At 36.8% G+C, this 15,949-nt stretch overlaps 1 protein-coding gene across 8 annotated transcripts in view; it reads right to left on the reverse strand.

The window, feature by feature from the left end:
- KDM6A (lysine demethylase 6A) overlaps positions 1-15,949 on the reverse strand; it is a 155,531-nt gene that overhangs the window by 20,687 nt on the left and 118,895 nt on the right. For all 8 annotated transcript variants that reach the window (XM_074147401.1, XM_074147315.1, XM_074147229.1 and 5 more), the window contains 2 exons: positions 1,952-2,081; positions 311-416 (listed from right to left, as the gene is read on the reverse strand). In XM_074147401.1, the coding sequence (XP_074003502.1) occupies positions 311-416; positions 1,952-2,081 (236 nt within the window). The remainder of the gene's footprint in view (positions 1-310; positions 417-1,951; positions 2,082-15,949) is intronic.

Here is a 15,949-nt window from a genome sequence, read left to right on the forward strand (position 1 = left end):
TCATTAAATCTAAGCACAAAGACACATAGCCAGTTCTCATAGGAAAAAAATCTATCCGTAAGCTTCCATGCTACAGCTCAACAGCTCTCTGTGCTCAACAACATCTGCTGGACTTTAGGGGGCTTTTTGAGATGTTAAGATTAGAAACAGTAACAAACTGAGAAATGACACATTACCCTAATTACTTAGAATACAAAAGTAATACAATATTACAGATATAAAATATCCACTTTTAAGAACTGAGATACTTCTTTTTATAAAACATACACAATTTTTTCCAAATTAAAAAAACCATTGAAAGTAAACCCACCTAATTTAAGCGCTCCAGCAAGGCCACGTATTACAGTAACAGGGTTGTTTGGATTTGTACAAAATTGATGTAAAGGTGGAAAGAAAGCATCTCGTTTATTTTCCAACTGTAAAATTATAATGGAATATTAAATGTCAGCTGAACTTAAGACTTGTTATTTGTAAAATAAAAAAAAGAATAATAAAAGAAGAGAAACAAGACAAAGACGACAGGAATGTTCTCCATTTCCTTGCACTGTGGGGAACAAACGGCTACATTATACAGCCCCTTCCATGTTAAAAGCTAGGTTCACTCCTGAAATTAATTTGTTACTGCAATTTATTTCTTGGCATGAATTACTCCCAGGTTGCTTTGGCTTTTGCAACTCAGGTTTCCTGCAGTTTATTTCTTTATCTGACAGTAGCTTTGAACATTCTTCTAAATCTACAGAATTCTCTGAAGAGCAAGATAATATACTAGCTTTCTTTACAGAAGTCAAAAAGCTAATTCTACAGATAATGTACACAAGAAACAGTATAATTAAAAAGACTACTCTGAAAGTATATCTCATGTTAACCAGAAAGGCTGATTGGATTTTCTTATGCTTTTGTGCACCTATGACCTCAATTTTATGCTGTAGTCTTCCCCATCTTTTTTTTCCCTTCTTTTTTTCTCTCTCTCTTTTTTTTTTTTTTTTTTTTAATTGTCGTGAGTCTTTCAAAATGCCAGAAACGTTCTTTCAATAAACAAAACATGATACAGAGTTCCCAAATATTGGGACCCATGCGGGCACATCTATACAGTGTGCTGCAACATGGTGACTTACCAGCTTTGTACAGATTCAACACAGCTGTGACAGACTTTTAAAAAGGTAGATTAATTTAGATGCAACACTTGGATAACGGTTGGAAGCTCTATTGCTCCCAACTTCGTCTAGCTCTTGGGCAGTCTGCTTGTGTAGTATCACACCAAAGTGCCAACTGCTTCTGGTTCCCAAGTTGGGCTGAGTAGAGCTAACTTGAAGTTTTCACACCAGCTGTATGGACATACTAGAATTTATTCTTCTGTTATCAAGGAAGTGGACATCCTATAAATTATTCTTCTATTACTAAGGAAGCTAGCTCAAACTCTTCTTAAGCTATTATGAAACTTTATTTTCAGAACAGAAGTTTTAATGGTTCTATAAGAACTAAAGCCTGCCTTTTCCTAATAACATTTTGTTCTTACCATCACTGTAACTTTTACTCATTTTTTGATTTACTATATTTTGAAGCAGACTGTTAGAAGAGTTTAGTTTTGTTTATAGCTAAACTGTCACTTGCAAATAATGTACATACATATTTGAAATACTGTACGTTATATCTAATGAACTTTCGCCTATATTTTGAGCATAAAAAAAAAAAAATCAACAAAAAAACTCTGAAGCTGTTTTTCCTCATTTACCGAAATTCTTAATTTACAAGTACTTTAAGAGTCAAACAAAGCCTCAAAATTTTCTTTAAGGTTAGCTTTTTCCCCACTTACACACCAGTTGAGAGAGCACTGTAATTAGAATTCAGCTGTAAATAGTGCATCTTTAAAATAATTACATTATGTAATTCAGATATCCAAACAAGTACAAAAAGTGGTCAGCAGCTTACTTCTGCCATTAGATCTACTTACATAAATACTAGGTGTAGGTGGATTCAGCTTGTCCTTTGGCAAGGGAGGGTATGGTGGAGGCGGTGGTCGTGGAGGTGGGCATTTATCCAATAGAATACTACTGTTAGATAAGCCATTTTTACCCAGATTCCTAAAAGGAAAGAAGACCTGCCTCTGTCAGTACTTGGCTAGTAAGATACATATATATTAGTGTCATCTCTTCTGCAAAATAATGATGTATAAGGAGAAACTATAATTCAAGATGCAAATAAAGCCCATATATTTCAATCACGGATTCTCAGTGTGTAATTTGACAATATTCAAAGTAATTCCCACTTTGCCTACCAAATTGCAACATCACCATTAGTTGATAATACAGTCACTTTAAATAAAAGCAAGTATGACTCATTTGACAAAATTTAACAGAGAAAGCAGGTTTCAACTAGAAATAGAGAAGAACCTTATTAGGTCGGCACTGGCTGGTGGATGATCAATTCACAGCAGCTGAGATAACACAGTCCGGTAATGCTGTGCATAACACTGTGGCAGAGCACAAAGTCAGAAAATGGTAATGCCTCAGCAAAAAATCTGCTGAGTCACAAAGAACAACTACAACTATAGTAATGACACTAAATTGAACAACCACCTACCCCTCTCTCTGACTTACACATTTTGAAGCCAGAAGGAGCCACTGCTGCATAATCCATTTGTTTGAGCAACAGAGGAAAGGACCTACCCCGAGCAAGATGCTATGCCAACACCTGTACGTGTACCTGAGTGAGAACCCCATTTATTTTATTTTCAGCCTTTCCCTGGAGATTTCCAGATGTGGATAACCCACCGTATGTGTTAACTTTTCTTTAATGAATGACCTGAAAAAACAGCATTCTGAGCTTAGCCTATATTCAATTTCAAGTCACTATCACCAGGAAAGTATTTGTTAATTTACTTAAGTAATATTAATAACTTAAGATTTATTAATTTTTTTTGTTTGTTAAAAATGACTCAAATACTTCAAAATTCTTTACACTAAACACTATTCAGATCCTTCTTCCAACCTCACTTGATTCTCTAGCTGTTGTTACCGCCTCTCAACACCCCATAAAATGGGATATTTCTAATGCATAACTTAGTCATGTGTCTTCATAAAACTCACCCGTTACAAAAAAGTTCTGGTAACAACAGTCTTCAGCAGAAAACACATCTGACATATTAGATGAAACTCCTAGCAATAGAGTTTGTCTCTAAAACACAGAAACTGTGACACTTGCACTGAGCAACATTGTAGAGCTGGAAGTTGGCATGTGAGAGCACTGCTTCAAATCAAGCTACCACAAACCACGAGTAAGACGGACTTCGGGCTTGAGATCACATCAGACTGACTGTTATGACAAATCCTTTAAAGAAAAAAAGCAAACATCTCACCTACCCCAGGCTGCAGGAAAGACGAGCATCCTGAGAAACTGGTGCTTATCAGAAGTCAGTCATTCAGTTCAGAACCTATACCAGCTTTCTAACTCGTACATTGCTCCCCTCTGACAGAAGATCAGAGCAATACAGACACAGACATATTTAACAACTGTCTCCAAAGCACGCCTGTCAAAATACCAAACACAGCTTATTCCTTGTGCAGGGTGAGTCTAATGCTAGAATAGATTGCAACTTCAAAGAAACTGAAAAAGCAGTGTGGAAGCTTTGATTAGGCATCATCCAACTTGGCAGAAACCTCACTGACCAACACCGCATGTCTGATGTAGTTCTTGCAAAGACCCTACCGTCCCCAAACAAAAAAAGATGGCAATATAAAATCACCATTTCCCACAGAAATTTATCGACCATGGTTGCATGAATCTGAGATTCAGACCACCTATACAAAGAGAAACTATAATCTGAATAGCAGGAATTAGAACTTGCTGTAATTTTTGCATTACCCAACCTAAAAATAAAACCAAGAAAAGCAAATGCATAGTATTAAAAAACAAAGAAAGCCATGACAAAATTCAGTTTGAATTGATAAGCAGTTCTCGGGCAATTTCTGAGGCAAGGAAGATGAGAAAGACTGAAGAAAAAAAAAAGACCCGAAGAAAAAAGGACATTGCTCAGAACTAGCGCGACTTGAGCTACTGTAGTAGTCATACCGGCTGAAAGAGGCATCAGAGTAAATGCTTGAGAATAAACAAGCCTGATTTAGGCTTTAAAAAGAAACTGGATGCCCAAACAGTCACCTACAATGCTGTGATGGGGGAATGAAGAGGAGGACAGGCTTCATTCATTTAAATTGACTTTCCAGAGGGAATTGGCTTTTCATCAGACTGTGCAGTCAGGAGAACACGCTTCATTCCCACAGAGCAGGAAGAGAAGACAGGAGCAGCTGTCAGCCTCAGAAAGGTAAGGACAGAGGTACATGCTGATGTGCAGAGTTGTCCTGACTCAAAGCTGCAGCTCTTGGCCCACTGCAATTTGCTTGATGGGTAAAAGCAACATCACCTCATGCAACTGCTTGACTCTGAGGATCAAACTCAAACTGGCATGCTTATGAGCGACACCAACCACTATGGACAGAATAGGTGCCTGGATTTCAGGTACTTAAGGGATACCTTGAATAATCAATCACCAGATTCATTAGAACACCCCCTTTATTTTCCATTTCACTGCTTTCTAGGATACATTCCCACACCTTCTAAAAACAGTTTACAGCATTCAGTCTTAAGAGAACAACTTCCCCTCCGGCTGTACCAAAACACACAGTTAACCAGAAGCAGAGGTGTGACCCAGTTTGTGTTGCAACAGTCACTCTCCTCTTCGTTATATAGCACTCACTCCCCAGTCTGTGCATTTAGCAAATATTAACAAAATAATTTAGTACTTTCTAGGAATTTCTTGACAAATTGAGACTTACGGTTTAGGCTGAGATGATGCCTTCATCCGTCTACCACACTTCTTCCCTGCAGTTTACTATTTTCACTGCACAGAAAACTTAGATGTTTGTTATGCAGCTGGGATGTCCCTGCCCCATGGGAAGATAGACTCCTGCTGCTCTGGCCTTAGAGACTCCCCTGCCAGAGCCCTGCATCACTATCAAAAACTAAATAAAACAAGACCAAAATCTGATCCCAATGCAAGATCACTGAAACATTTACAATGACATAAAACTTATCAGGTAGTTGCTATACACTTCATAAGCACTGTATTGACATTGTGTCATTCTACTTGACTAAAAAAAGATACTGTACAAGCTTAAAGCCGACTGTGTTACACAGTTGTATTAATTTTAACTCTATTTTGTTATACGAACTCTCAACTACATCAAGAATATTAAAGTTAACATACTAAAACTTATTTTCCAAAACCCAGGAATCATTATCATTAATTACTATCCTTTACATTTATGAAATTTATCACCTCAATAATTTTATTATTTCACTTGAGCCTAATGATAGACTGAGAGGATTACGTTTACTTCTCAGAAAGCAGTTCCAGAGTGGTTTTCAAATCCTCTGGAAGTTTTTCTATTTTCCAAGAACTATAAAAAATATATCCGTATGAATGATAAACAACAATTCTCTGGCCTGAGCTCATGGATGTATGTTATCCAAGGCTCTGACTTTAAAATATCAAATTTAAGTATAACTACTGTTTAGCTTTCTTGATTACTATGAAAACACAGAGTGTGATATCATACATCCCGTGATGTGAACATCGTATCTGCCTTTTTCCCAAGCACAGAACAAAAATATTTACTGAACTCTCTTTGCCTCTATTGACTATTCTAATAACTCTGTGTAGTCATTAAACATGAGTGGTTTTTGTGTTTCTTCTTTTTCATTCTTGGCTGTAGTCTTCCTCTTCCAAACTTCATTTCTGAGTCTTCTAGAACTCTTAGCTTCAGTGCTTTTAGAAATATTTTTCCTTTTTGTTTTTAATTGGGAGAGTGGGACTTTCTGATAACAATGAAAAGTTCCTAAGCAATTTCCAGTTATCTACACATTTGGATTTTAGGTACATTTTACAGGCCAAACCAGAATAAGTCACAATCACTGCACTTAAGCAGTTATTCTTGTTGTGAAGTCAGTCTGTTTAAGTGAATTGTTATTTAAGGATTAGCTGCATGAGAATTAACAAGGTTTTACCGCTCAAGAGATTATAGTTATTCTGAAGAACAAAATTAATACCCTCTCTTCCCCAAATAAAAAATCACATTTAACATGAATATGAGGAACTGTGGATTTATGTGATACTCTACCTCAAATCTATCAGAATTAATTAATCTACAGAGAAGAATGAACAAAACATTTCAAAAACATGCCTGCAGAAGGACTCAGCTGAAGAACAGTTGATGCACAGCACTTACTTGACCCAGTCCCGATTCAAAATAGAAACACCCAGCCTTTTTTAACAATTAATGGATACAATTAGTTGCTTTCGTACTCCAAGTTATTACAAAAACACAGAAAAACGTCTGTCAAGACCCGTCACCCTGGGAAGGAGGTGGTTACTCACAAAACCTAACTTGGGCTCTCTTAAGGCTCAGCTCCCCAAGCTCCTTCTGTAGACAGTAGAGAGAGATGTGCTCTCAAAGGGGAATACAAAGAAGTCAAGCTTACATTCAGCTTAAATTCAAGTAATGCCAGATAATTATACAACCTGTTTATCATGCAATTCTCTACCCTCAATGCAATTCTCTACCCTCAATTCAGAGAGCTTTCTTTTTAAACCTACAAAAAAATTCCTACAATAAAATTCCTACAATAGAGTTGTGGATATTCTCATTACGCAAATATATTTATAATAATTCTTCAAATTCTGTTCTGGTTTTGACCTCAATAGTATAGGTTGGCAGTGAATTTCATAGGTTAATTATATGTTATGTAAGAAGTAATGTTCCTTTTTTTCTTTTCTAAACGACTTTTACATCTTTCCTTTCTACTTCATTTGCTAATCACCATGTTCTCAGGCTATAACGCAAACAGAATTACATTAATGACTTATGTAAGAAATGCATTGTAAGAAGTGTTACCAAACTTTTTCATACACTTGCCTTCCCCATAAACTATAAATCTTTCCTATGTTCCTTGCCTTTTGAATCAAAACAGATTTAACCAGTGTTTAGCTTGTGAAATCACAGTATTTCAAATTTTATTCTTAAAACGTTTGCTATGGTGAAGTTGACTTACCAGAATTAACGTGCCTTTAGAACAACTGAACAATTTTGCCTTCAAGCCAAAAAAGTCCTTTGCTTACAGACAAAGTAACCTTCCAATAAAACAAGAACTGCTTTTGTTGGTTTTGTTTTTAAGAACAAACCACAAACTTAATCCAGCTCCTTTCTCTGCAAAGTACTTCCCCTCAAATAGATTTAGGCTCTTTGCCTCTTGACTGCAGAGTTCCCAAACCAGTGATTCACTAATTGACTTCACAAAGCAGGCTTAATTGCCAGGGAGCAGCACCTTCAGAAAGATCAGCCCAGGTTTGCTTCTGCCCCAGGCTTCAACATAGAGCCTGATGAGCAACGAGATGTCTGATTACTTAGCCTCTGCATTGCTTTTCCTACTCCTCTTCATGAAGCTTGTTTTCTTATGCTTGTGTACATGTTGGTCATTTATCAGACCCTTTTCCAGACTGTTGAGCCCAGACCATCTTCCTTTTGCCGTCCTATACTTTTATCATTTTACAAGGTCCCTTAAGAGGCAGCTGATCTCTCCTGGTCTCCTGTCACTTTCTTTTCTCAATGGATTGCTCTTTACTCTTCCTCTTTGCACAGCAAGCAAAATAACTATAAAAAGGCACGTTAGTCCCTTTTAATACGCATTACCATCAAAGCCTATACGTCTCATTTGCTTTCCCCAATTAAGCCAGATTAGTAAAGGTTTCAAATTCAGAAATGCCTTAAGAGTTTTCAAATTAGTTTCTCCATATATCACCATAAAAATGACAACAGCAACTTTCAGCTAACACGAAGTTGCCCAGTTAACCAGCTGGGCTCTTTAGAATTGTTTGAGGACCTCTCTAAGTCATTATTAATCAAAAGTTTTGTTTGGAGCTTTGCCTGTTCTTTCAACGCTGTAAACAAGCTTTAATAATAATGATAAAAAAAATAATAACTAAGCTATTTCTTATGAGATAGAAATCCAGTCAACTCAGGAACTTCTCTACACTACTTAAAGGCTTGACCTCATCCACTTAAGAAAGGGCAAGTGATGGACCCTCTTAACTGTGACAGATACTAGATTTTTAACATCACTCCTCCAGGATGTTAATTGGATGCACCAGTTGAAACACAGAACTAGAAATCAGCTGGTTTCACTTAAGCAGAAATAAACAGCTTGAGTGTTAAATCTCAATTCTAGTGATAACGTTTCATTAATTCTCCTTTCAGTAGGATTGCTCACAGGGAAAAGATACTTACATTTCTGTGAGTACAGAAAAGAGCTTTTGGTAACAGTCTTTGTAAGGAGACCTGATCCACAAGTAGACAAAGCAGCAGACTCTTCTTTTTTTTTCCCATGAATTAACAATCGCCTTTTCTAGTAACAAACCTGGCGCAGTTACTCCTAGCATATTTTCTTCCTTTAATCACACTGTTTTCACTTATGCTCAAAATTACTTGCATGTTTTTTTGCTTTTAAAAAAATTTTTTTAAATGACCTCAACGGGATTTTCTCTAGGAACCTAGGGAAGGATAATTAATTTAATAGTACACTCTTTTATCTGTTATTTTGCTCAGAGGCTTAAAGAAATTTAGTTTACTATGTAGACAGTTTACCAAATATAATAATTTAGTTGTTTTATAACCACCTTAAAATTTACTGTTGCAATCAGTTTTATTGGTAGGGAAGACTAACCAAAGTACACTTACACTTCCCAGAATCACCTCCTCAATTCTCTTTCATCTGTAAACTCCAACAGCAGTTTAACAAGATGAGCATATTTGTTACCCTGCTGTTCTCCAGAACAGCATCTTAATGAGATTTGCATATTTAGTCAATAGCTCAGCTACTGCATTTCTAAATTCCTTGTAGCTTTTCAATGAACATTGTCTAGCCCTTCAAGGGAAGCTCCTTGTAGAAGTATCAATTGCTATGCCAGCACCTTCTGTTTGACCTCTTCTCTGCCTCCTTAAACAACCTCATTTCACCGCATGAATAGAATAAGTCTCTGTTAAATATTTCCTCAACATTCTTACCAAGGAAGATGGATATAAAGAAACCTTTCAGCCTCTGCAATGATCTTGCCCTATTTAAGCACTCACTTTAGTCTTTGGCAAACCAAAACATTTACCAACTCTGTTCTACAGACCAGACAACCTATTCACATACAACAGAAAAAGAATCAAATGGAGTTTTCTATTTGGCATGTTTTGCATTTTATGATACAAAGCTTCTCCTTTCACCTAATGGCTTCACTTGAGCAGCTTTTATTAAGACAACACTTGTTTATATAAAGCAAAATTACAATCCCCCAGCATTTATTTTTGCCTACTTCCATTTTTACTTCATTGCCATGAATGATTTCTGAACCCCTTTTGTAATTTTTCTTTTACCTTAAAAAACACCAAACTTCCAGATCTTTGATGTTCCTTTGTTCTTAAGCAACAAGCAAAATCCTAGCAACATTAACAAGTTTGTCAGTTTTTGGTAGCTAGTATTGCCATGTTGCTTCCTGATAAAAATCCCTCCTGTGAGATGAGGAACTTCATTATATTGCAGTTCACTATCCTGTAGTAGGTCAATTATAGTATCATTATAGTATCAATATAGTATCAACTCTTGTGCATTACTTAATCCCAAATTGCTAATAATTTCAGGTCTTTGGTGCTCTAAGCACAAATAAACCCGTAGGGTCTAAAAGATGCAAAACATGGCTTCTCTTAGACAAGACTTTTTTTAAACCTGTAAGCATTCAAAAAAAAAGATTATTTAACAATTAAGAATTCTGAGGAATTTCAGTGTGACCTACAAGCAACATAAACACTCTGGTTTTGAAGCAAGCATATAGTAAACACAGCCAAATGCAGAATAATGAGGAGGAAAATAAAAATGATTAATCTAGAGCTCCTGCTATAAAAAAAGCAAGTTACACGCACCTGTTCATACTTGCCAAAATGTCTTTTTTCTACCTAGGGAATACCATCAGGACAAGAGGGCAAAAGAATGTACCAAGTATTGACAGATGACAATAAGAATATGCCAGAAGATAACAGAGTATTATTGTCTGCATTAGAACTGAAGCCAGAATGTTTTTCTGAACACATCAAATGAAATAAGGGTATGTATGTAACAACTGGCAAAGATTAATACATTTAAGGCCCAAACCAGTGTTGCTCCAATACATAAAAACCGATACTACAGGACAACACCCCTTTCCCTCTGCATGAAGTTTATTCTATCAGAGGTGTTTGGAGTTTTGTTTAATCTTTTTAAGAAAAAAAAAAACAAAACAAAACACCAACAACAAACCACCAAATAATTATTTTCAGTTTACTATTGTGGATAGCTTTTCTGCAATTTTTACAGCAATTCTAAAGTTCAAAATTTTTGGTCATGAATTCACTTTTGTACCTCAAGATATCGCTTACAGAGAAAGCATCCAAATGTAATCTGTATTATGGGAGGTACTTTAAATTCTTTGCTTTTGCATTACCTTGCACTGTGTTAAAATAGAAGTTAACATGCAGTATTGAAGTTCATAGTATCTGATATATTAGTATATGCACATATTCTATTCTACTATGTATTAAAGGTTGACTTATTTCGCGAATAAGCAGTTTGTTTCAGCAGACTATCTTTCAGTATTCTCCCCTCTAAACATTTTTCCCCTACGTCAATCATGCGCACAGTATCTCTAACAAGGATGTTCTCCCCAGAGCTCTGCTACTGAGCTGTCACGTGCATGCATGCACACCTTCAAACTCTACAGATATTAAAACAAAGCAAGGGCTAACCAGCTAGTTAGTACGTGGCTTGGATAGCCATGTCCTCAAATTTATGCATGTAAAATGTAAGACATATAAGGATGGCAGGAAGAAAACACTACTAATATAATATATAGTGGTCATATTATATCGAGTTATTATTTCTATTAGTGTGAAAAAACCATGTAGACAGGATCTTTTCCCTAACAGGTAACCAGCTGCAGCATAGGTCAGGAACAGTAATAATGAGCACAAAAGAATTTTCATATATGGGAAATTATCTGTCTGGCTGCCTTTACACTTTCAGCTTACCTAAAAATGTTAAAGTTGTTACCTTGTTGGCAGTCCCACAAAATTTCTCGGAATCTCTTAGTATTATTAGAAGACATACGCTGACACTTTCCAGCAAGCATAGTTTGAGGAGGTGAGATTCTCTCTCTAAACTTTGTGAAAGTAGTCACAGCCCAGACCGAAGCATTTCTTGACCTCCAAGTTGCTGAAAAATCAAGTCTCTCCTCCACTTTTCCCATTGCTCATCTTTATTATCCAGTTTTGAAGTCCTCTGCCTTGCTGAATTAAGGTGCAGGCAAGGCTGAAGAGGGAGCTCTCAATCTCTACTCAATAAGAAAGCAAGCAAAAGGCACATCTCACACTTTTTGAGCTGTCTGCAAACTGCATGGGGCAAAGTATTAGCTTACCTCCCTTGAAAAATGATGACTATGTGAGCCTGGGAAAAAATAATGACTATATGAACTCAGTGAAACACAGCAGAAAAAGACAAGAGACTTGATCACCTCATTAGGAAGTACTTTTTAAAGGGTCAACATTGCATAATTAGAGTCCCTGAATGCTGTTAGAAACTTTTATGTACAACTTAAAGCAGAACTTGGTATCATCCCGGTGAGTAAGTTACAGAAAGCACAGCGGCGGTACCAGGCCAAGTGAAAAGTAAACTTGACATGTAAGTCATGGCAAAGATCTATAGGTTCAGGCTGTGCTTAAAACTCAGCCCTTCTGCACTAAATTCACAAGTTTGAGTTGGAGTCTGTCAATAGTCCTTGGCAGGCCGATTCGTTCTGCCTCTCCTTATACAAGGTGCAGCTAGGAACTCAGCAGTCAGCCCTCCGCAGCGCTCAGCCATGCCTGCGGCTCGCTGACAGGCCTGCTGTTGGCCCACGAGCCTGGGCGAGAGCTACAGCCCGGCACCTCTGCATCAGTTCTCCAGCATCGAGCACAGGAAGAGCAGCCTTGCACCTGCCTGCCCCAGAGTTTACATGTACTTATAAAAGCCCCTGCAGACACTTTTGCATCACTCACAGCAAAGCTTTTAAAATTTGTCCTGCTATAACGAAGCCACAGTTTTCAAAGTAGAAAAAAAGACAGAAAAATACCTTTGTACCTCCTTCTACTTTATAAATTAAGTATCATTGGAAATACTACATCTACCAGTGAGCACAAAAGACAAGACTTATATTAAAAGCTGGTTTAGGATTTTTGTAATAAAAATGCTCAGTGTTTTGCTCCTGAACACAAACTGCAGATCTCAACAGTGTAGTAAACCAATCAAAATGCAACACAGCAGAATACACTTCCCATTACTCTCCCACGAAAGCGGCATGCAAATTTCTGCTAAGCAAGTTTGGAAGAGACAGTTCAGCTAAACTTCAAGAAAGAACTGCAAGTCTATCACAATTTCTTTTATGTGGATTTGCAATGCACTCATCCCCTAGCACCAGACATCAAAGCTATTTTTATACTTCTACTAGCAAGAATACATACGTGGTCCCAATTAAAAAAATGCTCTTAAAAGCCTTCATTTTTATGAATGTAATAGGTGTCGAAATTTCACTTGAAAATGAACAATATAAAGCTTAATATTTGAAAGATGACAAAATAAGCTCATTATAGGTTTTTTCCTCTCTTTTAGGAAATTTACCTAACAAATACCTATAGACCGCTATGCCATGATCAGTATTAGTCATCAAATCCCAGTACATTAGAAACCAGTAACTCTCAATCACAGTAACAGATGCAGCTTTTTTGCATTTAACTGATTTATGTGATGCAGTGAAAGAATTATATAAACATACTTTTATCACTTTTTTAACATCAAAACGAGTAATGCTCAAAAGCACCGCATTTGCTACATAATCCCAAATAAAATATTCTGGAGTAAAATATATTGAGATGGTAAAAATTCCAACAAACATTCTGACACCAGAAAAGTACAGATAACATTTCAACTAAAACAACTGTAAACAAAGTTAAGTAGTGAAGAGAGCAATTAAGAGTACAAACCAAAACATTCAGTAACCATGTGCTTTTGATTAAAGGGACTTCAGTGAACTTTAAAGGCATCTTATATAATTTTTTCACGTGGCAACAACTATTAAGAAATGGCTACAGAAATCATAGTGCTCTAAATGGTAATTTCAATTTCTCAGCAAGTTTGGATTTCAAATAAAATTCTTTTGAGAAAGAAGGTAAATTTATCCAAAAACTACCTAGAAAATGTAAGGACTTTGAGATAGCCTATGTACCGAAGGCTGTGAGCAGTAAGCACATTTGCGAAGTGTGAATTTGCAGAGCTAACTACCATCTGACAGGCTCCCTGGTAGCACATGTAAGCATTAGCTCATCCTACTTTAGAAAGAAGTAAATTACTTTGAAAAGCTTTGTCTAAACTGTGTCTATCTAATGGAGTTTGCTTCACATTCAGTGGAATAAACTATCTTTGTTTAATGTATATTAAGACATAACATGGTTCATTAATGCTGGACAGTTACATACAGTAAACATTAAGACGTTACAGTTAGCTAGCTTTCCCATGTAGGTAAAGTTTCAGCATATAACATAAGGGTATTTCTGAGAGGTGACTGACGTCTCAAACTTGTCTATGTAACTAACACATCATACTTATGCCTGCCAGCACATTCATACTCCATAGCCACTCCAAAGTACCTATATACTCCAAAGCTTCATAAAAGAACCTTTACCCTTCTAAGTAAAGACAAAATTACAAGTATTGCTGCCAGCTTTAATGAAAAATTAAGCCAGCCACTGAAATACTTTTCCATTGTCATCATATATATTTTAAGTGTCGGTACTCGTAACATCATCCGTGAAAAACTCCTACAATACTTTAAGATGCCTAAGGATTTCACTCTGATGATAAAATTTGTTCAGTGCTCACACAGCACAGTGCAATAAGAGCAACACTATATGCAGAGCTCTGCTATTGTGCTGCATGTCTAAATATAGGGCTTTTACGTGGTGTGGGGGGAGGAAAGTCTCAAAAAGGTTGCAGAATAATCACTAAGTCTTTGAAAAAAATATTACTACTGTGGCAAATACATTTTTCCTTGATGCTGGGGAGTCTATGAAATTATTCTTTTTATTGTTAGAGCCTGAATCTAGTGGAAGAGTTGGATTTGAGAGACTGTGAATATGTGCTTGCTGGATATAAGCATCTCTCTCTTGGCTGGAGGTTCCTACCCCCTGACAGCTACACCAGTGTCACACCATTTCTTTTTCTTTGTAAAGAGGGAGGAGTTTACCTGCCATTTTTGGTGATTTAACAACGCTGAGATAAGAAATAAATAGCTAAGAAGCACACAGAAATTGCAAGGCTTGGAGCCTGGTGTTTCTGCTACACTGCTTTTTAGTAACACAGACCTAAGACAAACATCTTTGCCAGAAGTCACTGCTAAGAAGTATTATCTGAAACTTCTAAAACCTAGCCTTCCACATGATGTGGCATCCTGTATTGCTAGCAATAAAGACACCAGGGAAAACACCACGCAATTTGCACAATCACACCATAATCATTTCCACGTTTCCTACTGTCTGGCCTCACTTTTTGCCTTAATCCATTATGCATCTGATCTAAAATGAGTCAAGCTTACTGACTAAAGACAAAAATCAACAGTAACATACCTGCTAATCAACTGGAATATAAGATGAACCAAGACTTATACCTCTGAAGAGTCAAAACTGACAGACTTAAAACTAGCTGAAAGACTGCATTTTTAAAACACAATCCGCCACATGAACAGGTCCTATACTTGAGCTATAGGTACTGAAACCATCACTATCAAAAGAGCCATCTCTGGTACAGAACTGTAAGGACAAGCTGATACACCAGATGGCTGTGTGACCACTCAGAGCAACACCAACAGGCAGGAGAAATGGGCCAACAGGAATCTCATGAATTTGAGCAAACGGAACCCCATGCACCAGTACATAAGATTACTTTAGGGCTGACCAAACACTGAAACACCTTGTCGAGGGAGGTTGTGGAGTCTCCATCCTTAGAAGTATCCAAAACCTGGCTGGACATGGTCCTGAGCAACCTGGTCTAGTTGACCCTGCTGTGAGCTGGGAGGTTGAATTAGATGATCTCCAGAGGTCACTTCCCGGACCTGCCACCTCAACCATTCTGTGATTATTTATCAGTTTTGCAATGAGAACACTGATTTGTAATGACCGAGCAAATCTGCATGACTTATTTGTATCAAGGGAAAAAAAAAAAGATTTTTAAGGGCTTAATATCAGTATGGAACATGACTGATTTTTTCCAACATTTGTAATTTCCAACATCTACACTGCTGCTGCTGTGTCTTCTCTAAGGAGAAGTGCTTGTATTGTACCATTAACTATGTCTATAAAAGACAACTGGTTAATGAGTAAAAGAAGAAAAATCCAAACAACTGATTTTCCTTTTGTAGGAGCTGTATCAAAGCTCCTTATCAAAATTAACACTTAAACCCCATGAAAAGGATGTATGTTTTGAAGCCAAAAATTTATCTGTCATTTATTGGTATCCGGGTCCCTATTGCAGAAGTCTTTCTTCTATAAGAAAATAATCATATAAATGCTAGAAATAAAAACATACTGATGTCACCATTAGATGCAGTGGTCAAAAAATTTTTTACAGTTTTAAAATAGACTTTTCAACTATATTCTCTACAGTAGCTAGAGTTTCATGAAACAAATCTCAAGGTTTTGAAAAGGAAATGAGTGTACAAACTGATGCTATAAAATATTTCAATATTCCAAGTATTTTAAGTCTCTCACTTTACTTATGGCTTTAAAAGTCTGATTTGTTA

The sequence above is a fragment of the Numenius arquata genome, chromosome 1 (assembly GCF_964106895.1).
Source record: "Numenius arquata chromosome 1, bNumArq3.hap1.1, whole genome shotgun sequence".
Taxonomy (NCBI): Eukaryota; Metazoa; Chordata; class Aves; order Charadriiformes; family Scolopacidae; genus Numenius; species Numenius arquata.